The sequence below is a fragment of the Sorex fumeus genome, unplaced genomic scaffold (assembly GCF_029834395.1).
Source record: "Sorex fumeus unplaced genomic scaffold, SorFum_2.1 ptg000061l, whole genome shotgun sequence".
Lineage (NCBI taxonomy): Eukaryota > Metazoa > Chordata > Mammalia > Eulipotyphla > Soricidae > Sorex > Sorex fumeus.
In genome coordinates this window covers 30,202,377-30,228,342 of record NW_026606118.1, presented here as the reverse complement: position 1 = coordinate 30,228,342, position 25,966 = coordinate 30,202,377, and the positions used below count along the sequence as shown (strand labels likewise).

Genomic DNA, 25,966 nt, shown 5'->3' with positions numbered 1-25,966 from the left:
ATGGCCGACCCGAGTTCGAATCCTCCGCCCCTCTCGGAGAGCCCAGCAAGCTACAGCAAGCCCAGCAAGCCCAGCAAGAGTATCTCGCCCACACAGCAGAGCCTGGCAAGCTCCCCGTGACGTATTCGATATGCCAAACACAGTAACAACAAAGTCTCCAATGGAGACGTTACTGGGCCCGCTCGAGCAAATCGATGATCAACGGGAGGGAAAAAAAAAAACTTTACCCCACGGTGATTCATTAAAAAAAAATATGTGAGAGAAGAGAGAGGAAGCATATGTGTAAGAGAGAACACAGTCTTCTTTGAAGTGGAAATAAGCAAGCACAGAAACAGAAGACCAGTAAATGATACATATGTATTCAAAAACGAATACATGAAGAGCAGACCTATTTATTCTTTCTGATTTTTATGAACTATTATAAAGTTTTCTTAAGGGCCATTCACATTTCAATAATCTTGAAATAAAATTTTATATAAATATTTTCTTATTTTTTTTAAAAAAGAATCTATGTTATTTGTTCCTAAGATAAGATGACAGCAAATGGATACCATAATTTGGCATAGTATACACGGACACTTGTTGGAAAATCTGGGTTAACAGAACTTTCATAGCAAGAGTCAAAAGATAACATTCCAGCAGGTAACAGAAAGAAAGAGGTCTTCAATAATGAAATATTACTCTAGGTCCTCACACTTTAATCACAAAGAGATTTCAAAGGGTAAAACTTTACCCTGTATAGTCATAGGGGGTGAATGCTGAACACATTGTATTCAGAACGGAACAGGAGCCAAGAAGGTATAGAGGCTTACAGAAGCAGGGTAAGAGTTACTGGCAGACACAATCTTGGTGGCCTCTGATGACCTTGCTGATATAGCAGCACTGAAGCACACACTGAGATGGCATTCCATATTAACAAACCATGAAGGCCTATCTCTGAGAAGAGTTCCCAATTCCTAGAAAATAACTAAGCAAGTTAGAGGTAGAAACACAGAACCAGGACTATGGAAGTTCCCCACTTGACAATCAGCAAGCAAATTACATCCCTAAAGATATCAAGCACCCCATGAACCTTGCACAGCACAGACAACTTGCAAGATGGCCCCACTGCCTTATGTGCTCCCTTGACAGCTCAGGTCCACCATCCTACTCCCCACTAGTCCTTCAGTGCATCCTCCCTGACAAGCTGGGACTGAGGTCCCCAGCCTCCTTTCAGAACAGCCCCAACTCCCTAGTAGCTGCATGACCACAATTTCTTAGTGATAACCAGGCACTTATGACTACTGATTATATGGCTGCTGACAAAGCTTGTCACACAGCTGGTGTCATTCACCCAATATCTTAACTACTAGTTGCTACCTGCTCTAACATGGCACCATAGCTTCAGCTAAGCACATATAGATTGTAAACTCTTGGTCACTGACCAAGAGAACACAGGTCCCTGACACAGGTGCTTGTGAAGCACCAGAATAATAAGGGGAAAGAGAAATATACAAACACACAAAGGGTTAAGCCAAAAGCCTGAAAAGAATTCCTAGTATAACAGTTAGGCAAACTACCTGATGATATCAGAGCGACAGACCAAAGATGCTCATTGAAATGTGAAAATCAATACATTAAAAGCTTCAACTAAGACACAGAAAATACAAAAGAATATATGACAAAAATCTAGACAGAAATAATGTTGCTAAAGATTACAGTAGAAGAACTATAATAGGGGATGATCAGCCACAGAATGAAGCCTAAAATAAACGTGTTCAAAGATAGGACGGTGGAAACCATTCAACAACTTGGGCAAAAGGTAGAGATTAGTTCAAAGAGCTAGAACACATGCTTTTGCATATATAAATCCCAGGTCTTTAAGGTTTCCTGAACATTGCCCAGAGTCACCTGACGCATTGTGCTGGGATTAGTCCCAGTGCACCATCAGTTATTAACCAAAAACACACAAAAAGATGAGAAAAATAGAAATTACAAGATTGATGGGACAGTATCAAGAGGATATATATATATCATAAGTATTCTAGAATGAGGGAGGGGGAGAGAGAGAGAGAGAGAGAGAGAGAGAGAGAGAGAGAGAGAAGAGAAGATAGAATTTTATATGAAGAAATAATAGCCAGGTACTTTCCCTAACTGAGAAATGAAAGATATATAGATCCAAATGCATAAAGAGTTCTAAACAATATCATACTTGAAAAAGCATATAAGTGCACATTATAATTAAACTTTTAGATTTCAAAAATCAAAGAGAGTGCTTAAAGTAGCAAGAGAAAAGAAAGAATTATATAAGAACTCATAAAATACCATCATCTGATTCCTCAACAAAAAGTTCGATTAAAAGGGAGTTGTATGATATATTGAAAGTATTAAGTAGGAAACAATTCCAACCAAGAATAATTCTATCTATGTGGATCACTACTCAGATTTTAAAAAGTCACTAACAAACATTACAGACCAATACTTGATGAACACAAATACAGAAATCCTCAACAAAATCTTTTTCTGTTTTTTGATTTTTTTTTTAAATTTTATTTTTTTTATTAGTGAAACACCATGAGGTACAGTTGTAGATTTACTATTTTTTGTGCTTGGGTTTTGATTATACAATGATCAGATACCCATCCCTCCACCAGTGCCCATTTTCCACCACCATGGATAATATCCCCCCCATATCCCCCCCACCCCCATCCCCCCATCCCCCCTGCCTCTGTGGCAGGGCAATCCCCTGTGTTCTCTCTCTAGTTTTGGGTGTTGTGGTCTGCAAAAGAGGCATTGAGTGGCAAACATGTTCAGTCCATAGTCTACTTTCGACATGCATCTCCCCTCCTGGGAGGATCCTCCAAACACCCTTTATTTGGTGCTCCCTTCTCTATCTGAACTGCCCTTTCTCCTAGAATACCCGGCTGGCCTCTAAGTTATGGAGTAATCCTCCTGGTGCTGATCTCAGCTATTCTTGGGTATTAATCTCATATTTTGTTACTTTGTACCCCCCAGATGAATTCAATCTTTCTATGTCTATCCCTCTCTTTTTGACTCATTTCGCTTAGCATGATACTTTCCATGTTGTACCACTTGTATGTAAATTTCATGACTTCATCTTTTCTAATAGCAACATAGTACTCCATTGTATAGATGTACCAAAGTTTCTTTAACCAGTCATCTGTTCTTGGGCATTCAGGTTTCTTCCAGTTTCTGGCTATTGTAAAGAGTGCTGCAATGAAAACAGTATGGACAATTCTCAAAAAATTAGAAACTGAGCTCCCATTTGACCCAGCAATACCACTCCTGGGAATATATCCCAGAGAGGCAAAAATGTATAGTCGAAGTGACATCTGCACTTGTTTGTTCATTGTTTTTTGATTTCTTTAGGGCCATACCCAGTGGTGCTCAGAGCTTACTCCTGACTTTGCACTCAGGAATCACCCCTGGCAGGCTCAGTGGAACATAAGGAATGCTGGGGATCGAACGTAGGTCAGCTGCATGCAAGGCAAGAACCCTACCTCTGTACTACCTTTTTAGTCCAACAAAAATCTTAATAAAACAAATTTGACAAAATATTTAAAGGATCATATATCTAAGAGGCAATCTCTAAAGGATAAAGGATAGTTCATCATGTAAAAATCAATTAATATATCACATCAACAAAAAAGAAAAAATCATGATACCAATAAACACTCAAATTATTAAATCAGTAGAATTGATCACTTTATCCCCCATTATTCATCGATTTACTCGAGCGGGTGCCAGTAACGTCTCCATTCATCCCTGTTGCGTGCTAGCATAGCCCAATGGCATCTGTTTGTTCTAGGAACATGCAGAACCTCAAACCGATCATTCAGGGTCTTGATGAAGAAGTCTGACCATCTTGTAGGTAAAATTAAAAATTAAAAAATGGAAAAAACAAACCAACATCATGTATCTTAAAAGCAAAACTCTCAACAAAATGGTGATAACTCAACATAGTAAAGACCATCAAAGACAAAACCAGAGCTAACACCATACTCAGTGGTACCACTTTGTACCACTTTGGTGCTACTCAACTATCACCAAACTAAAAATTCAGCCCTTAACACTATTATTCAGGATTAATACTGAAAGCTCTAGCCACAGTATTTAGGAAAGAAAAGGAAAATAAATCCAAAGTAGAAAATAGGAAGCAAAACTATCACTATTTTCAGATGACATGATAATTTTCATAAAACACCCTAAGACAGCATCAAAATTCATTATATTCATCTAGAAAACATCAGCCTACAAAACCAAAATTTAATTCTATTTTATTTCTATAGGCAAGAAAAGAACTAAGAAAATAGCTAATCAGGCCATTGTAGATACCTCAGTTTCTTAAAGAATCTGTACTGCAATCTTAGGATAGAGAATTCAAAGCCCAGTATCACAGAAAGTGCTGAATATGATTCTACGGCCCTACTGCTTGTGCTGAGTATAATCCCCAGTTCATAACTGATTTCTTGCTATACCATAAACAGGTATGTGTAAGCACTAAAACTTAAAGTATGCAATATCCTGCAAAAACCACAACTTAACCCTGTGCAAGCACCAGGGCCTCCAGGAATTATGTTGAAGAGCATTACAACCAGAAATGTGTGTGGATAACTAAAGTATATGACTCCCAACAGGAATATGTGCAAACACTACAACTAAAGAAATGCTAACCATATCTGAGTATCTTAGCACCATAGCCTGATTATCCATCAACCACTACAACTAAATAAATATATATGTAATACTGACAGGTATCTGTGTGATATCCCAGTCACTGTAGCAGCAGCAGCAGCAGCAATGAGAAGGAAAGCAGGAATGTAGGGGAGAAAGAAATAAAAAAAATCACATCTATAATTTTATTAAATTATTTAGGAGTAGACTTAAGTCACTACTAAAATAAAAAGAAGAAGACAAGGAGAAAGACATTGTGAGTTCATAACAGAAGAGTTAAAACAGCTAAAATGAGCACTCTGCCAAGAATTATAGACACACAATGGAAACCTATCAAAATTACCAATGCATTCTCCAAATAAAGAAAGCAAATGTTACTAAAAATTTTATGGAATCAAAAAACAAACAGAAGAGTCTAGGAAATCCTGAGAAATAAGAAATAGAGATACCATGCTCCCTGACTTCAGAGTATGAAATAAAGCTATGAGAATCAAAAAAGCGCTAGATAAATGGAATACACTTAGTAGCACAGAAATAAATCTTGACCTATATGGACAATTAAAGACAAAGGAGTCAAGAGGATCAAATAAAGAAAGGAAAATATCTTCAAGAAATATTTTGGGGGAAGCTGAGGAGTCACATACAAATACATGGGTCATGATCTCATTGCAAGGAACAAACCGTTAAAGTAGACTACAGGCTTGGATGTTAAACATGAAACCATAAAATATACTGAAGAAAAAGCCAAAAAAGTTCCTGATGTTTTCTTTGGTGAAATCTTTGAGGACAGTTTATTGTTGTCAGGATACCAAGCACTGGACCCCAAAATGGGAGATCTTGCTTTCCAAAGGATGACATAAGCTAACTGAACATTGACAAAACTGTTCCTCTACTTCTCTTTACTGTAAAGAGATTCAGTAGAAAATGTTTCAAGGTCCTAGAATCTCTAATAGAATCTCTCCCTACCAATTTAACATTTTCCCGATTTCAAGGAGGTTTGAGAATAAAACAAAAAGTATTTATTATGGAAGTATATTAGAAATCCATATTAAGATAATTTTCTGGCATTTTTAACTTCCTATGAAACTTCATTTATTTTAATTAATTTGGAGGGGGGCACACACACCTGGCGGTACTCAGGGCTCTGCAATATTCCTGGCTCTGCAATGAGGATTACTCCTGAAAATTCTTGGAGAACCATATGGGATGCTAGGGATTGAACCTGAGTTGTCTCATGCAAGACAAATGCCTTAACTGCTACACTATCTCTCTGGTCACTGGAACTGTTTTAAAAACTTTCTTTATCTATGAAAAATGTATGGAAAGAGATGCAATATACTATATACTCTCCCAGGTCAGGTATTATGACCATAACTTACAATTACCTAATATGTGAAGATTAATTTTTTCCTTTTCTCCAGAGCGATAGCACAGCGGTAGGGCGTTTGCCTTGCACTCAGCCAATATGGCCGATCCGAGTTCAATTCCTCCACCCCTCTTGGAGAGCCTGGCAAGCTATCGAGAGTATCTCGCCCGCACGGCAGAGCCTGGCAAGCTACCCGTGATGTATTCGATATGCCAAACACAGTAACAACAAGTCTCATGATGGAGACGTTATTGGGCCCGCTCGAGCAAATCGATGAACAACGGGAGGACCATGACCGTGACCATGATACTTCATTAAAATTATGTCATTTTCTTTCTTATAAAAAGAAGTATTTTAGTATTAATATTAGCAGGGTTTGTTGATTATTATTTTAAAATTAAGAACCTACAATAAGATATTAAGAAATAATTTTTAAAATAAGGACTTTTCAGGAATTGCATTCAGCTTTAATCATCTCTTACTCATGCCTCACACAATCACCTTCTTTGTTCTGGAGTAACTCCTATTATCCGATCTCTTGTGAGTTTCAATAAATAAATAAAACATGGGTTTCTTTATATGACACAATTTGTGCTCCAATCTACCCTTCCAAACCTAGTTCTTTCAAAATACACCCTTCTTATCCTCTCTTCAGCTATGCAAAGACTTATACCACTACCCAATCATGGTAATCTCTCTCTCTCTCTCTCTCTCTCTCTCTCTCTCTCTCTCTCTCTCTCTCTCTCTCTTTAAAACAGGTTCTCTACTGGACCTGCCCTTCTCAACTTCTACCTGCTGGTTAAGATCAATGATGAAGACACAGGCAAGAAAACAGAAGTTACTATAAGACAAAATAAGAACTGTGGACCCATTTTTATTGTGACAGAAAACTATTTGACACTTTAAGTTTGGAAAGTGAACTAATCTATCTCATTTTTACAGAATCATTTGCTGCTATAGAGATAATAAGCTAACAGTCAAGAGTGGAAGATGGGAATTAAGAGGGTAAAGGAGGAATCATCAATGGCTCCTTGTTTTACCTAGTCAGCTGGGCATGTGCTGGGAAGTCTTGGGATTGAGAAGTCATGATGTTGAGGTACGAAAGCAGAAGTGGAAAGAGGTGGTTTGCAGCATCAGTAATGTTTAGACATATAAATCTTAAGAAGTTTCTTTATCCTTCTTTATTCTTATGAAACTTTACTTATATGACATAGTTTATGACACTGATATAATTAATTTTATACTCATGTGTTTCTTCAACCAAACTATCACCATTATAGAAGTACAAACAGTAATATTTAATCCATTTCCTTAATATATGTTCTTGACATAATCAGGAAGTTAAAATGAATAAAAATGAGTGATATAGACACTTAGGAATACAAATCAAAGCAAAATACATATTTCTCTAAGGATCTTTACCACTCAGCCAGAACAGGGTTAACCTAAAGACTGGAAGCCCTTTCCAGCAGAGTAACAGCTGCTGAGGACAGAATCAGTGACCTCCAAATGAGGTGCAAAAAATCTCCAGACAACAGAATATGGAAAAGAAACTCGAAATAAACAAATGACAAGAGAACATCTGGATAAATTCAAGAAGAACAACAAAAATGTATTGGGGTACCAGCGGGGCAGGAAGAAAACACTGATGAAGCAGCTAATCAAAACCATCATTGCTGAGAAATACTCAGAGCAGAAGAGCAAAGAGAAGAGCGCATGCACCCAGATCCAGAAGGACTGCAGGGTACCAGCTAAACAAAATCCAAATAAAAAAACTCCAAGACACATTCTAATCAGAATGACAAAAACCATAGATAGAATACTGAAAGCAGCAAGACCAGAGAAGGAAATTACTTACAAAGGAGCATCCTTAAGATTTACAGCCGACTTATCAAATGAAACCCTCTAGGTGCCAAAACAGTGGTGGGATATCGTGAAAATGAGATGAACGCCTCACCAAGAATACTTTACAACTTCACAGATGAACAACTCAGGAGCTTCACAGACTCAAAACCATTGTACAAGAACTACTAAACAGGCTACTTTAAGAAAATATACACACCACAAGAACACCAAACTCCTATTGTGATGGGGCACAAAACCCCATCACAATAATCTCTCAGTGCCAATGGACTAAACACACCAATCAAGAGTCACAGGGTGGAAGGATGGATTAGAAAACTGTACCCAACACACTCTGCCTTCAAGAAACATATCTGAGCAGTCAAAGCAAACACAGACTCAAAGTTAAAGGCTGGAAAACAATTCTTCAAGAAAACAAACTTCTCAAAAAAAAGCCTGGAGTATGTGGCTGTGTTTGAAGTCATAAATTTCATGCTCTCTACAAGGGCTTAATGGCTTTGGAGTGATACAACAGCTTTCACACGCTTTCTTCTAAGGAATTTTTTTGGTATCATTCATAGAGGATTATTCATAACAAGCAATACAAAATAAATTATTTAGTTCCTGCTTTGGGGGCAATCTTTGGGGACCAGGGTGGAATAATTCAAAATATAGTGGTTGGAAGGTGTAATGATGGTGGGATTGGTGTTGGAATAATTGAATGTAATCAATTATTATGAACAACTTAGTAAAAATAAAATAAAATTTAAAAACAAAGCAGGGTGGCCATACTAGTATCAGACGACATAGACTTTAGGCTGAAGAAGGTTATAAGAGATACTGAAGGTAATTTTGTAACGATCAAGGGGTCGTATATTAGGAAGAACTCACACTCATAAACATATAAACACTTAATGAGGGACCAGCAAAACACCTAAAACAACTGCTAATAAACTTGAAGAAAGACACTGATAGCCACACAATAGTAGCTGGAGATTTCAACACTGCTTTGTCACCTCTTGATAGATCAACTTAAGTTCAGCAAGGAAATACTTTGAGGGAAGAAATGGAAGAGAGGGAATTAGTAGATGTATATAGAACTTTTTATTCCCTCAAAGTGAATACACATTCTTCTACAGTGCACATGGGACATTCTCCATGATAGACCACATGCTGGGTTATAAAACATACCTCGATTAAATTAAGAGGATATAAACTATATCAAATATATTTTCAGACCATGATGCACTGACAATAGAAGTGAATCACACACAGAGATGAATAATCAAATCGAATCTCTGGAAATTAAAGAACTCACTACTGAACAACAACTTGAGAATCTTTATGCCACAAAACAACAGAAACTTAAAGAAATGGAAAAGTTCCTGGATTCCTATAATATCCTAAAAAGATTTGGAATACCTGAACAGACCTATCACCATCAAGGAAACTGAAACAGTAATCAAAAGTCATCCCCAAAATAGAAGCCCAGGTCCAGATGGTTTCACTAGTGAATTCTTTCAAATCTACCACCAATCCTTTTCAAACCTGTCCAGGAAACTGAGGAAACAAAACACCCCCAAATAATTTTTATGAGTCAAAGATCATCCTGATAATCAAAATAGACAGAGACAACAACAAAAAAGAGAATTACAGGCCAATATCCCTGATGAACACAGATGCAAAACAAAGATCCTCAACAAAATACTAGCAAACAGAATACAACTCATTAAAAAGATTATACATTAAGACCAAGTAGGATTCATTCAGGGGATGCAAAGATGTTTTAACATTCAAAAGTCAATCAACATAAAACACCTTATCAATAAAAGAAAAGATGAAAACCATATGATCATATCCATAGATGCAGAGAAAGAATTTGGCAAGATCCAGCACCCACTCATGCTAAAAAAAAAATCTCAACAAAGTAAGAGTTGAAAGAACCTTCCTCAATATAGATCAAAGCCATCAACCACAAGCCCACAGGTAGCACTGGAATAAAGACAGACCTGCAGACCAATGGAATAGAGTTGAATATCCTGACATACACTGTCAAATACATGATCATTACCTTTGACAAGAATATGAAATAGAGCAAGGAAAGCCTCTTCAATAAGTGCTGCTGAGAAAACTGGGCAGCTACATCCAAAAATAAATAAGTAAACTCAGACCTCTATCTAATGCCATATACAAAAGTCAGATCAAAATTGATTAAAGACCTCAACATCAGACCCAAATTCATAATATACATGAAAGAAAACGTAGGCAAAACCCTCTACAATACTGAAGCTAAAGGCATCTTCAGGCTGAAACACCACTGACCAAGCACATGGAAGCAAATGTAAACAAATGGGATTATATTAAACTAAGAATCTTCTGTACCTCAAAAGAAACAGTGACCTAGATACAAAAGATAGCCCATGAAATGGAAAAAATTATTTACTTGTTTGATAAGGGGTTAATATCCATAATATATAAGTCACTGGTAGAAACATCCAACCCCACCAAAAATGGAGAGAAGAAATAAACAGAAACTTCCTCAAAGAACAAATACAAAAAGTCAAAATACACATGAAAAACTGCTTTACATTGCTAATTATTGAGGAGATGCAAATCAAGGTAAAGGTAAAAGGTAAAGGCCCTCCACTGTTCATCGATTTGCTCGAGCGGGCCCAGTAACGTCTCCATTGGAGACTTTGTTGTTACTGTGTTTGGCATATCGAATACATCACCGGGAGCTTGCCAGGCTCTGCCGTGCGGGCTAGATACTCTCGGTAGCTTGCCGGGCTCTCCGAGAGGGGCGGAGGAATCTAACTCGGTCGGCCATGTTGGCTGCGTGCAAGGCAAACGCCCTACCACTGTGCTATAGTTCCAGTCCCAATGCAAATCAAAACAATGAGATATCATCTCACACTATAGACACGCATATATCCAAAAGAACAAAAGCAATCAGTGCTGGTGTGGATGCAGGGAGAAAGAGACTCTCCTTCATTGTTGGTGGGAATACAGACTAGGGAATCCAATCTTTTTGGAAAATATTATGGACATTTTTCAAAAACTAGAAATTGAACTTCCACATGATCCAGTAATACCTTGGAGACCCACAAACACAATGCAGAAAGCCATCTGCATTTCTATGTTCATTACTGCACTATTCATAATAGCCAGAAACTGGAAACAATCCGAGTGCCCCTAAACAGATGACAAATAAAGAAACCATGGTACATCTATATGTTGAAATGCTTGAAATTTGCATATAAAAGGATTGACATGGAGAATATCATGCTGAGTGAAATGAGTCAGAGGGGCAGAGAATGGCTGGACTCATTTGTGGTAAATAAAAAAAACATAGTACAACACTAATAACTAAGGACAGCAGAAAGAAGGGCCAGGAGGATGGGTCAATGATTGGAAGCTTGCTGGAAGTATTGATGGTGGGTTTAAGAGGGGGGATATTGTGAGTGCAGCTAGGATAGAGAAGGGACCACCATGACAGACAGTGGAAATGGTCATTCTGGACATAAACTTATTTCTGAAAGTAGGTAAAGGAAAAAATATGATATCCTTTCAGTACTTGCATTGCAAACCATAATGTCCAAAAGGGTGGGGGGCAGAGAGAGGAAGAGAGGGAGAGAGAGGGAGAGAAAGGGAGAAAGGGAGAGAGAAAGAGGAAGAGAGAGAGAGAGAGAGAGAGAGAGAGAGGGAAAGAGGGAGAAAGAAGAAAAGTATCTGCCATAGAGCTAGGGACACTGATGACATTGGTGATGGGAAATATACACTGGTGGATCAATAAAACAATAAAAAACCATAATCAAAGTAAAAAAAGGGCTCACCAGTCTGAGTGAAACCGAAATGATGTATAATCTGATGAGATGCCAGCATGTTTGACTGTTTTAATTTAGAGTGTTGTGAGAAGGCTGATGTTGAAGTAAACGAGGGATTTCTGTTGACCTGTAATAGGAAAAGCAAATCAGAAACTACAGTGTAATTTCCTGGGTTACTGATGCAAAAACTGGATGAGAAATATTTTCTTATAATACAAATTTGCACACATGGTCAATCAAAAGGAAAGGCAATGATTTTTATATTGTTAATATATATATATATAATATTGTTAGTTTCTGATATTTACAAAGTACAGTACTTTATATCTAGAAAAAAGTAATAAATGTATAAATTATGAGTAAATCCACCTCACTAAAAAATTATCATGAAATTGACACCAGGAATAAAACAGAGTAGTCTTAAAAATCATACAAAGTAATAGAAAAATAAAAGTGACTTCAATTAAGGGAGATGAAATTCTTTGTGAAATAACAGGTACTTCCATTTCAGAGAGTACAGAGAAAACCTTGTAGTGTTCATGGTTCTGTACATCATGATGACAGATGACACAGCTGTAAATTTGACAAGTGAAAACTACATCAGAAAACTATGTTCTTGAGACACTGTTTAATAAGAGCCAGAACAATAGCATAGCACGTAGGGTGTTTGCCTTACACATGGCCGACCTGGGTTGATCCTTGTCACCACATATGGTTGGTAATCTAAAATTCTGCCAGGAGTGATCACTGAGTGCAAAGCCAAAACTATGTCTTGTGCATTGCCGGGTGTGGCCAAAAACAAACTAAATGAATAAATAAATAAAAGATCATTAAAATAACCATGAGTAAAATTTCTGTAAGTTAATACTAAGTCCTATAATAAAAATATAATTACCTGAGTATAATGGCTCCCCTAGAAATGAAATGCATAACAAGTGCAACATTTATACTACCACTAATTATAGAAAAATAAAAATCTCACAAAACAATTTTGAATATATATAAATTCATTAAGTTATAACTAAATTCAATGATCTTGTTTATTATTAATAGTATATTTAATATTTCATAACTTTCATAACCATAATAAAATGTGATCTTACTATAAAAATTTTTGAAATAGTTTGAATTTCTAATTTACACAAAATTTGTAAATTAACAAAATTAAAATGATAGTTTGTTGCAGACAAATACTAGTAACAAAAATAGTTCACTTCTCTTATTTTTTACAGAATAACCAAAATCATACACTGCACTTCACTGTATTAGCATTTAAAAATTCCCTTCTGATGATCTTTATAAGATAGTTGTGGGTTGTGGTTTACATGCTCTTTATCTGACTCATAATTTATAAAATGTTTGTAAATACTTTTCACAGTGATAGTAAGTGGTATCTTAGATTAAGTTTTGCTTCCATGACAATATAGTTCTATAGTAGCTAAACTTTTATGTCACCTTTGAAAAAAAATAAAAAATGTATTATGAAGTAGTTATATAAGTACAAGTATCACATCAGTACTAAAAAATAAAACTCAAGTTTTGAAAATTACATTAGTAACTCTTTTTTTAAAAAAAGAACCAAAATTATCTAAATATAATAGAATACCTAATATAACGAATCTTTCAATGTGCTAAGGGAGTTTTAAGATGAAATATTATAAGGTGTTATTAATGTACTAAGCATAGAGCATTACATATTAAATAAGAAACTGATTAAATAATGAATTCTGGCAAAGGGAAACCATAAATTATGATATTAAATATTATTTGTTATTATTAACCTCACTAGGAGAGTAACTGGTAATATATACAATAAAAAATGATGATGCAATAAGTTTTCAGGGTGTTATGCTTTTAAAAAGAAGCACCATATACAAGATAATATATTTGCCACTTAAACTATTTAATCCACTTCTCTTTTTAGAATCATTTTCCAGTTTTACTTCTGCGTTCTTGAAAAAAATTGTTCTACATGTCAAACAATGCATTGTGAAATCTGGTGCAAAAGAACAGGTGTATGCTGGGGACATGACACACTTACACACGTACATACACACATACACAGCTTTTCAGTTTTCTTATTCATAAATTGGCTTCTGCTAAAATAGAAATAAAGAACACCAGAAGAATCATGTAGGATACATAAATGCCTCTGAAAAGCAGAAAAATTTCTGACCTACTTCACTCATCTGTAGTATTTAGAATAACATGATGGGGAACTGTAACATGATGGGGAATCAAAGATGGGCAAACCCTTGGCGCCTGATGACAGAGACCATCGAAGGAGAAAAATGGAGGGGAGGGGGATGAGAATGAAGAGGCAGTTTGGTATAACAGAGGAACAAGGATCAGAAAGGAACTCTTCATTGGTGCAGGGATGAGGTATCTCTATCTAATGAATCACTAGAGCCAACATGACTATAAACATGGAACCAAACCACAATAATCACACTTTAAAACGTTTTGTTAAGAAGGCATACTGCGGAGGGGGGGAAAGATATGTGGGAACATTGGTAGAGGGACACTGATACCGGTGGTAGGGTTGATGTTGGAATACTGTATGCCTAAAATTCTACTGTTGATATCCTTGTAAATCATGATGCCAAATTTTTTTTCTTAAAAAACTAAACCAAACGAAACCAAACCAGAAGACAAAGAGTACTGACTTAAAAATTTCAGTAAGAAAAAAAAGGTCTACAAGTACATGTTCTTCCTAAGACTTTTTATAACTCTGTTGTCTTCATACATTTGTTTAGGCTATTCAAATATCCATGAATTAATTAACAGCAACACAGTAGATAACTCAAATTTCTAAGGTTTGGAATAACTGTCAATGATTACAGTGATAGAAAATTAGAACTCAAAAGAACTCAAAGTATCTTCAAAGTGAGCTTACACATATTTTCTACTTCATTTAGAGGAAGAAAAATAATAATAGACATTAAATAGAGTGAAGCAATATCTATTCTTGAAACATATGCTGTGGAAAAGAGTTGCTTAATAATTTTACAACAACAGAAAGGTTGGCTAAGATAGTCTGTCCTCCACAAATCTACCCTCTTTTCACAACACACTTTTCTGCTTGCTTCATGCAAAAACCACAGTCTGCTGTCAGTTTTTAATACCTCAATACAGAGGAAAATGAAAAGCATACAAATGTAATAAAATTCTTAAAAGATAAATAGAAAATGAAATGAAATGTGCTAGAAGGTATGCCAAGGTTATTACAAACAGTTTTGTTCACTCTTTCAGGGTCTGAGCAGCTTTGTGAAAACTATAAAAATATTGATTCTGTAGGGAAAAGTTTAATTTTCATGTTAAGTCATTGCCCCCAACCTATAAGCAAATGCAAAAAACTAAAAAGGCTGCTAACAATGCTTCGATTTTAGTGATTAAATGTAAAAGACATAAACTCACTTCCAGATATACAGTAAATAATTTCAGTTGACTTTAGATTCTGTGATACATTTATCTGAAGTAAAATTTGTTTTTAAAGTTTCAAACTATGAGGGTATTTCAAAACTGAATTAGTCATTCTAAAGTTTTAAATTGTAATATTGATTAAGGATTACACACATGCACACACACACAAACCAATGACTGATGTCTCAAAGATTATTGATATTACTCCCTATGTTAAACATAAAATTAAGGTTTAGTGCTGGTTCAAACCACTTAGCAAGTAGCACTTAAGCAAAAGTTAATTTACCTCAATTAATCTCACCTATTTCCAAAACTTTACCTCCTTTCTCTGTTTCCTTAATTTACAAAGACAATGTGGTCTTAAATCCTGTGAAATACTCACTTCCAAACTTATGAAAGAATATCATTTCCACCAACCTTTATCAATTCAACTAATGTCAATGAAAGAGGTGCCTTTCCCACTTAAGATCAATGTGTCACTCGAGATTACCATAAAAGTTCTTTCAAATTCTCTGGATGTTTCTCTAAAAGCAATAAATCTAGTTTTACGTTAGTGCAAAAATAAATAGCAGGCACCCTACAATTTTTACTATATGCTTTCATAATTTCCTAAAGTTTCACTGAGAGAAAAACTAGAAAAATAACATGCAAAGCTATTCATAAACCCCGATCATTCACTTTCAATCAGCTTCAACAAAGCTATGCATGATCAGAGCACTAAAACTGAAGTTAAATTCACCTGGTATTTCAGATGATGAAATTTAGCAGACCCATTTTAGGCCACTGAGATATCTATTATTTTTGGCACTCATGTTGAGCCCTCTTCTTCACTCAAAACACCTGGTTAAAAGGTAAAGGTAAAGGCCCTCCCGTTGATCGTTGATTTGCTCGAGCGGGCCCAGTAACGTCTCCATTGGAGACTTTGTTGTTACTGTGTCTGGCATATCGAATACTCTCGGTAGCTTGCCAGGCTCTCCAAGAGGGGCGGAGGAATCAAACTCGGGTCGGCCATGTTGGCCGCGTGTAAGGCGAACGCCCTACCCGCTGTGCTATCGTCTGATCTCGTCAAAACACCTGGTTAACCTGGAAAATATACTTTCCTTGTTTTATTTATCTTCTACATTGGTATTTTTAAAACCTAACTCTATAGCTCAATAAATCCAAAACTAAAACCAGTCTTCCAATATTAGCCTGCTAAAGTAACTGCTCCGTGCTTCTTCTGGGATAGCTATCTGCACCTACCTAGCAGCCCAGCCAGAAAGATGGAAAATCATCCTGAACTGCTAACACTGCACATTGCAAACAGTCACTAAGTTAATGCAGATACTATGGTATATGATCCCACACCTTCTCCATGGTCAGGCTCTGGTTTAGGCTACCATAGTCACTTATGTACTACTGAATTTCTCTCCTGATGTATGGATTATTTGTCGGCTTCTCTGCTAATACTGCTATATAGTTAACAGAATTCTAAAATACTAATTTTATTATACTTTTGCTTTAAAACTATCAGCAATTTTCTCACTAAAGTCCAAACTTCTTGGTTTGAGGAAATAAAAAGTTTCTATGTTTTAACAATGACTAAGCTCCCTAATCTTAGCATTCACTCATATGTCCTGGCTACAACAAACTCTACCCTACTCCACACACTTGCCAGTTGTTTAATGTTTTAGTGGCTAAGCCTGTGCCGTTCCCATTTCCTGGAATGGGTTTCTCTGCGAACTCAAACCTTGTTGGTAGATGCCAACACCTTTATTACATCAAGTGAGAATATCCCTCAAGTCTCTCCTAAAATATCTTTCCTTCCTTTCCATTGTCTCTAATGTTCCCATATCTTCGCTTGTCACCATGCTGGTAATAAACTGTATGTGGTTTTTCTTAATTACCAACCTCTAGACAGGTCTTTTTGAGAATGTCACTGTCACTGTCACTGTCCTCCCGTTGTTCATCAATTTGCTCGAACGGGCCCAGTAACGTCTCCATTGGAGACTAGTTGTTACTGTGTTTGGCATATCAAATACAACACGGGGTAGCTTGCCAGGCTCTGCCGTGTGGGCAAGATACTCTCGGTAGCTTGCCGGGCTCTCCGAGAGGGGCAGAGGAATCGAACTCAGGTCGGCCATGTTGGCTGCGTGCAAGGCAAATGCTCTACTGCTGTGCTATGATTTTGCTTATTTTTCTCAACTGACGAAGAATAATTATAAGAATTTCACAAAAGTTAAATAAAATTAATAAACATGACCAATGCATATTTTAAAACCTTACACAGCAAATTAATCAGAGCTGAGGGAGTGACAACCCTCAATATATAGCTTGTCAGAAACACCATATGCAAACAGAACCTGAAGTTGGGAGCTGGGCTGAAATCTGTGGACTGATGTTATCTCTAAGCAGATAATATTAGAACTGAATTAAGTTGCAGGACATCCATGTGGTAACAGAAAATAGCTTGGATATATGCTAAGTCCAAGTATTACTGTACATTGAAATATTACAGTATATCCAAATACTATAAAAACCATAAAATTTAATTTGACCTTATCTGGTTATGAATAGCCATGAAGAAATAATTATGAGAATGAAAACAATTACTCAAAAGAAGAAAATCTCTCCAAACAGGCAAAAATCACTATTCTATTCTAATACTTTTATAGGGATCACACACAATGGTGCACAAAAGACACTCGGGTTGCAGCTGGCATTGTTACCACAGCGATGTATTGCCAAGATCCAAACAAAAGCCTCAAACATGTGAGGCAAGTGCTCTGACACATGAGGTATCTCTGCAGTGCTGAATTCAGGATCTAAGTAAAAAATTTTTTCTTCATGATGAAAATATCCATATCATTTACTACTACAAAAGATACATTAAAAATGAAATCCTCCGGATTTTCATTTTTTAAATCTTTTTTTCAAAGAAAAATATTTTTATTTTTTAAATTTTTTTAAAAAAATTTTATTAGTGAAACACCATGAGGTACAGTTGTAGACTTACAATTTTTTGTGCTTGGGTTTCAGTTATACAATGATCCAGTACCCATCCCTCCACCAGTGCCCACTCTCCATCATTTACATTTTTTAAAAAATTTTTGTTAGTGAAAAACCATGAGGTACAGTGCTTGGGTTTCAATTGTACAATGATCAAACACCCATTCCTCCACCAGTGCCCATTTTCCACCACCACGGGTCCCAGTATCCTTCCCACCCCCCATCCCTCCATCCCATCCTGCCTCTGTGGCAGGGTATTCCCTTTTGTTCTCTCTCCTTTTGGGTGTTGTGGTTTGCAACAGAGGCATTGAGTGGCAACCATGTTTGGTCTATGGTCTACTTTCAGCATGCTCTTTTAAAAATCTTTTTTAAATCTTTTTTAAATCTTTTTTTACATCTTTTTTAAATCAGCATGATTTTTTTAAAATCTTTTTATTCACCAGAAAGCTATGTGTTCCTAGTAGATTGATAGTATAACTCCGATATAGATTATTACCTTTATGGCAAATCTTTACAGCATTGACTGGCTTATCATAGTTCAATAAAATTTAGCTTGGATGAATTTCTACTCATTAAAGTAGGCGGGATTAATTATTAATAAAAAAGATAGAGTCTCCTGGTTTACAGAGGAGATTGGAAATTCAGACACAAAGATTAGAGACAAAACTACATAAAATTTCAAAAGAAGAAAGAGAGGAGGAAGAAGGAAAGAAAAAAGAATACTGCACTTCCTTGAATGAATCAATTAAATTCTGGAACAACCAGCATAATAATTTAAGGCAGAAAGACCCAATTAAATTGTATCCAAATATAAATGGTTGGAAGCCTATAAATTAATTCCATTCAGGAATATCCTAATTAATGAAAGCAAACACCATGGGTGTGAGGGAGATGGTTTAGAGATGGTTACCTTTGCAAGCTTAGATGATAAATTCCACCCTTGACCACTCACATGCACTGGGCATGAACCCAGTGGCTCTACTGTAAACTACACCCCCCTCCCACCATGCTACAATAAAGCGTGCAATATCCAGCACTGGATCAGGTGTATGTGAAAAAAGCACTGCAGCTGATGCACACCACCTCCAGCAACTGAAAATTTGACAATAACTGTAGCCAGAAATGTGACCCCCATTAAGCGTAAGTGTGAGTGCCAATGTGACCAGTGATGAGCAAAAATGAGTGTGAACACCACAACAAAATGAGTGCAATACCTAGAAAACATGTGCAAGTACAACATGAAAGCACGACTCCTGAGTGGGGTCAGAGAAATAGTATAACAGGTAGGGCATTTGTCTTGCATGCAGCTGATGAGGTCCAATCTCTGGCATCCCATATGATCCCCTGAATACCACGAGGAGTGATTCATAAGTGCAGAGCCATGAGCAATCCCTGTGCGCTGCTTGGTCTGGTCAAAAAATAAAGTGAACCCTGGCAAGCACCCTGAACAGGTGTGTGGCAGCATAGCCATGTAAGTATGACCCTTGATCGGGTCAACAATAGTGCCAAAGGAGATAAAATATAAATTAAAATTTTATAAGAAGCGACACAATTTCTGATGCACTCTATACAACTAACTTCCATTAAAAATTGGAAAATTTCCATTAAAAATTTGTAGAACATAAATTCATACATATATATGTATATATATATTATATATGTGTGTATGTGTTTATGTGTATGTGTGTGTTTATGTGTGTGTTCTGGGACTACTGCAAGTATGTATGACTTCTATTACCAATTATTGTTTTGGAAGCAGTCAGTTGAGTCTTTTTATATTTCATTATTAATTTCTATATGACCAAGTACCTAGTTTCCACCTATTTGTGTATCAGAAATGATGAAAATTTCCTTCTTGTAAGATTTCTCTGTGAGTATTCAATGAATGAAGAGGTTAAAAACTTTCTTAAAAGAAATGTTATTTGAAATGGGGCTTTCTTTTAGATTCTAGAAAGAAAGAAAAAGAACAAATTATTGTGTATTATCTTTGCTGTTTTGCTATTTTGCTATTTTGCTAGTATATTGACTGCTTTATTATTTCCAAAAGGTAGGTGTGTGTGTGTGTGAGAGAGAGAGAGAGAGAGAGAGAGAGAGAAAGAGAGAAAGAGTAAGAGAGAGAGAGAGACTGTAGTCCTTAGGTTTTTTGTTTTTTATGTAGTATTATTATTTACAAAGAGGAATGGTTTAACTTATTTTTCAATATGCTAATTTCAATTCCTTGCTTCCTGTGGTGAAGATTTTCAAAACTATAATGGAATAGCAGAAAAAACAGATATCCTTGCCTTGTGCCTGATTTTAAGGTTTTCAGTTTTTTCACCAAAGTATAACATTGTTATGGAGAGTTTGTATAAGGACATCACATCACTATCTTGTGATATGTTCCTTTTACCCCTATTTTGTTGAGGGTCTTTATCATGAATGGAAGTTAATCTTTTCAAAAGTTTTCTCTGTATCAATTCATATGATCAAATTGGCTTTACACTTTTGTTATCTGATGCATTTCAATAACTGATTTGCATATGATGAACTTTCCTTGCACCCCCAGAATGAATCTCACTTGATCATGTGTATGATTCTTTAATATATTATTGGATTCAATTTCTTAAGACATTCCTTGCAACCCCAGAATGAATCCCACTTCATCAGGTGTTTGATCCTTTTGACACATTATCAGATTCAGTTTGTTAAGATTTTGCTGGTGTTACACTGATCTTCATCATGGATATCTGTATACGATTTTCCCTTAGTCAAATTTCTGTTTGCTTTTGGTATTAGGATAGTATCTATTTGCTTTAAAAGAAACGTCACAAAAGGATGACCGTTTATTTGACATTTTGGAAGAACTTGAAGGATATATGTACTAAGTCTTTGAAGGTTTGAGAGGACTCAATAGTGAACCCATACAAACCTTAGGAAGGTTTTGTGGGGAGGGTTTTGGGCCACATTAAGCAATACCTGGGAGACTATATGGTGCTATGGATTGAATTTTTGTCATCTATATGCTTGCAAATGCCTTAACCTCTGTATTATCTCTTTGGATCTCTCATGGAAGGATTTTAATTACTGTTTCAAGTTTCTAACATTTAACAAAAGATAAAAAAGACAGACATTTAAGTCACTATAAAAGAAGTAGAAGAGGAAACCAGAAAAATCTAAAATTATTTCATGTATGTGGATCTGAAGAATTTGTACTGTTAAAATGACCATCCTAATTAAAAAATATACAGATTCAATATAATCCCCATAAAAATTCTGATAACATTCTTCGTGACTAGGAACAAATGCTACCTACATTTGCATTGAATCATAAAACTATTTAAATAGTCAAATAAATTAAGAAAATTTTCTGAAGAAACTGTAAAAAATTACTAGGCAATTAAGAAAAGAAGGTATTGTATTTTATGAATTTATATTATAAAGCTATAGCAGTCACACTGCATGGTACTAGAATAATAGAGACTCTCAGACTAATGGAATAGAATTGCAATCCCAGTGATAAAACTGTAAATCTGTAGTCAATTACTCTATGACAAAGAAGCAGGGTACATAAAGCAAAGCAACAAAAACCTCTTCAACAAGTGGTGCTGGGAAAACTAGATAATAAAATGTGAAAAAATAAAGACAAAGGAAATGAAGAAATAGGAGCCTATGTCATACCATACACAAAATTTAATAATTCAAATGGAATACATCAAGACTAAACTAGAATCTATAAAATATATCAAAGTAAACCTAAGGTCAATATTTCAGAATATAGGCCTCAGATTTGACTCCTTTGGAAAAGAGAAACCAAAAAATAAATTAAACAAATTGGTCTAAATTCAGTTTAAAAGTCCTTAAATGGCAGAAGAAACCCAGGTTTAAATAAAAGCATACCCTACCAATAGGAGAAAATATTTGTAACCATATAGATAAAGGTTTGATACAAATCTCAACAACCATGAAACACTCCTATCAAAACACGGGGAAGAACAGATAAAAAGACACTTGTTCTAAGAAGACATCAGATGGCAAATAGGCAAATGAAGAAAGTGTTCATAATCATTACCATAAGCAAATATAAAAATAAAACAATGAAATGTCATCTCACACCAGTGAGAAAAGCATAGAAAAAAATTGAAAATAACTGTTGATGGGGATGTGGCAATAAAAGAACCCAAATTCACCTAATTCAAAAAAGAACCCTAGTTCAACTCTAATTCAGTGCTAGTGAAATGTTATGGTTCAGCATCTATGGAAAACAATACTGAGATTTCTTTTTTAAAAAATAAGACTACAGTTTCCATATACCTAGAAATTTCACTTCTTGGCATTTACCCCAAATAAAGATAGAACCAACTCAAAAGAGATATATGTTATTTTGTTCCTGAAGTTCTAAGTACAACAGGAAGGATATAAAAAACAAGCTGAATGACCAACAACAGATGAATGGATAAAAAATTGTGGTATGTATGCTCTATGGAACACTATAATACTACAAAAAAAGGATGAAGCCATTTAATTTGCTGCACCTTGGATGGAACTGGAAGATGGTATTTTAAGTAAAATACAGAGAGAAGAAGGCAAATACTACATGATCTCATTCATCTGACATAGGCAGAGAAATAACTGAAGAGGATAGATATTATCAAACAATGACAAATTCTTGACCTTAGAATACAAAACTAAGATCACCAAACACTGGGGGAATAGGATGGAGGGGGCAGGGGGAGAAGAGGCAACTATAAGTGACTCAACAGTAGAGGAGGGTCTTAAGCACTTCAGTGGCAGTAAAGGTACAATAACTTTGTATGTCGAAACCATTAGCATTCAGTACTGTAACCATGTTACCTAAATTACAATAAAAATAATTGGGGGAGGGGGCAGAACAACAGTACAGCAGGTAGAACATTTGCCTTGTATGCAACCAACCCCGTGTTGATCCATAGCAAGCCATATAGTACTCTGAGCCTGAACAAAATACAATAACCAAGTAATTTATTTTAAAAAATGAAAAGAATTGGTGATGGAGCAGGTAAGGTGCTTGCCTTGCACATAGCTATATTGGTTTTGATTCCCAGTAGGCCATACGGTCCCCAAGCCCTTCCAGAAATGACCCCGAGCACAAAGCCAGGAGTAAGTTCTGATTACAGCTGGCTGTGATCCCCAAACCAAAAATAAATAAAAAGAATTGCTTACAAAATCTCTATTTTATTAGCTCTTATCCCATTTTCTACTCACTTAAACTGTGCTTTTGCCTTTGTCACTTACTGAAATAGTTTTCATCCAAGGCATGCAAAGTACATCATCTTGCCAAATATCGGGGTTCTTGGTTGTGAAAAATGAGTACTGGTGAAGGGTAGTGTTTGATCATTGTATGACTGAGACTTAAACCTGAAAGCTTTGTAACTTTTCCCACAGTGATTCAATAAATAAATATAAGAAAAAAATAAAATTATGAAAAGAAAGAGTCAATTTTCTGTCCATTCAGTATCTGGGACAATTTATTACTTGTTATTCTTGAAACAGCTCTCTTTAGTCTTAGAGGTTAGTCTTAGTCTTATTTACATACAATCTCTGATCTAGTTAACTATCCAATTTTACACAAAATTCCACTCCTAAAAAGTGTTCATTCTACTCCAATAATCCTCACTATATTAGAAGTTCTACTAATATCTGTACAATTGCTAGAAGCAACAACCACAAATTATTCCTTATTCTACTTTGCTTCTCTTGTACCACATGTAATCTATCCCTAAATCCATTGAGTCTACTTTCAAAACATATTCCCAATCTGTCCATTTTCTGATCTTCATTACCACCATTACTAAATTAATAAAGTAAAGGGATCATTAAAACATGGTGGCTCTAACTGTATGGTGACCAGACTATCACCTGCATAGACTAAACAAAATACACTCTGCAAATACCTCAAAGTTACTACACTAACATCTAAGGACAAGCATTAAGCTGTGGCCAATGTGTAACTTTCTTACATTCTGTCACTTTTTCTCTGCAAAAGTCTTTCCCATCTTACACAGAAGCACTTCCAGCTTGGGTTAGTGCTGCTCAATTAGAACCATTTTTTTCCTCAAAGTTTTAAACGCTTATCTTTTTATCTTTTCACCCTATCCAAGTCCAGGCAGCAATATTCTCTTCCTCGGACTACTATAAAAGTCAGTTGACTGATTTCTACTTGGAAGATTCTTATTCATCCTTTAAAATCCATAGATATATTCCCCAAGCACCACCAGAGTGATCTCTAAGTAGAGAGCCAGGAATAAGCCCTGAGCATAGCCGAGTGAGCCCCACCAAAAATGACAAATAAGAACAAAAAATGTAAGATTTCAGTCATTACTTTCTCTAATTAAAACAAGCCTTACTCCTTACCTATGGGTAGTAGAATATGACAACAAAATATGCCTCTTCGGCACAGAATTATTTTGAGAAGTCACAAACATAGAGTCCTGAAAATTGAGGTTACCCTTCTTTGACAAAGGGTAACCTAATTAAAAAGGAGGAACTATTAGAGATCATTTTTCCACGTGAGTTACTTCCACACGCTGAAGTCAGAGGGGAAAAAAGGCCAAAATTCTTTCCCTTTATTCAGGATAGGATATAGGCCTCAATTGCATGATCAGTCTTTGGAGTCTCTTTGTGGGGCCCCCATATATGCACAAATAAAATTGCCTTTGCCCCTCCTGTTAAACTAAGTCACTGTAACTCTTTAGACAGCCATAAAACCTAGAATATTAACAGGGAAATATTTTCCTTCCCCTGCACTACATACTTACAAGCCTCTTTTTAAAAGGACTGCATGATCTACCCCTGATAATCTCTCCAACCCTGTAATGAAATGCTATCCTCCCTTGCTTGCTTGCTAATTAGATTACTTTGGTATTGTGGTCTTCTTTCTACCCCTCAAGTGTGCCAATTTTATTTCTAGTTAAGGGCTTTTATGGGACAGCTCTTAGGCCGTATTAGTGGTTTCTCTCTAAGAAGCCTTCTGTGGTCATCCTTCAAGAAATCTACTCACGATTATTCCTGGGGCTCTTCTATTTTCTACACATGTCTTATTATGTAAAATAATCATTTATTTTGCCCTTTGAAATAAAGCTTCTTTTATTTAATGTTTTACTATAAGTACCGCAAACAACTTTTGGTAGGCAACCAACAAACATTTGCTTAAACAACGCAAATGAGCAAAGGAAATAATCTTCTACAATATGAAAACCTGGCCTGCATTAAAAAATACTCAGCTTCCTGATAAAAATTTATTACCCTAGATTAAATAGTTGAGAAACTACAAAAGTAGCTTTAAAATTAGACTTTTGACAAGAGACTGTAGATCATTCAACAAGAAAGAATTTTCCTCAGCCTAAACCCTGCTGGGGAGCCCCTGGTGGCCTGATCAATACAGGGACCAAGCAGTTCTGCACGCCAGGCCCCAGCACTGAAAGCCTTGCCTGCTTGGCTGAGGAGCAGCAGGAGGGGCCTTTGGGCTGCCTGAGTTCTGTTTGGGAGGTCCCGCTCGAAAACGTAGAAAAATATTTTTGGCAAGTGTGGCTGGGACATCTAAATGGTAACAGGCAACACAATATAACTGGACTGCTACATCGCATAATATAAATAAAATTAAATCAAAATAATCATAAAACTAAATATAAGAACTAAAAATACTAAAGTCTTAGAAAACAGAGAGAAGTCTTTGGAACCTAGGATTAGGCAATGGTTTCTTACATAGATTCAAAAGCAGAAGTTACAAAAGAAAAAAAGCTAAACTGAAATATATATATATATATATATATATATACACACATATATGATGCATATATACACATATATAGATATATCTTCATTTTTAAAGGTA

General features: G+C 35.9%; 1 protein-coding gene across 1 annotated transcript in view; it reads right to left on the bottom strand.

Annotated features, from left to right (window-relative positions):
* Positions 1–25,966, bottom strand: part of AHI1 (Abelson helper integration site 1) — a 231,328-nt gene that overhangs the window by 120,884 nt on the left and 84,478 nt on the right. Inside the window, exon 19 of the mRNA XM_056126207.1 lies at positions 11,716–11,833. Within this exon, the coding sequence (XP_055982182.1) occupies positions 11,716–11,833 (118 nt within the window). The remainder of the gene's footprint in view (positions 1–11,715; positions 11,834–25,966) is intronic.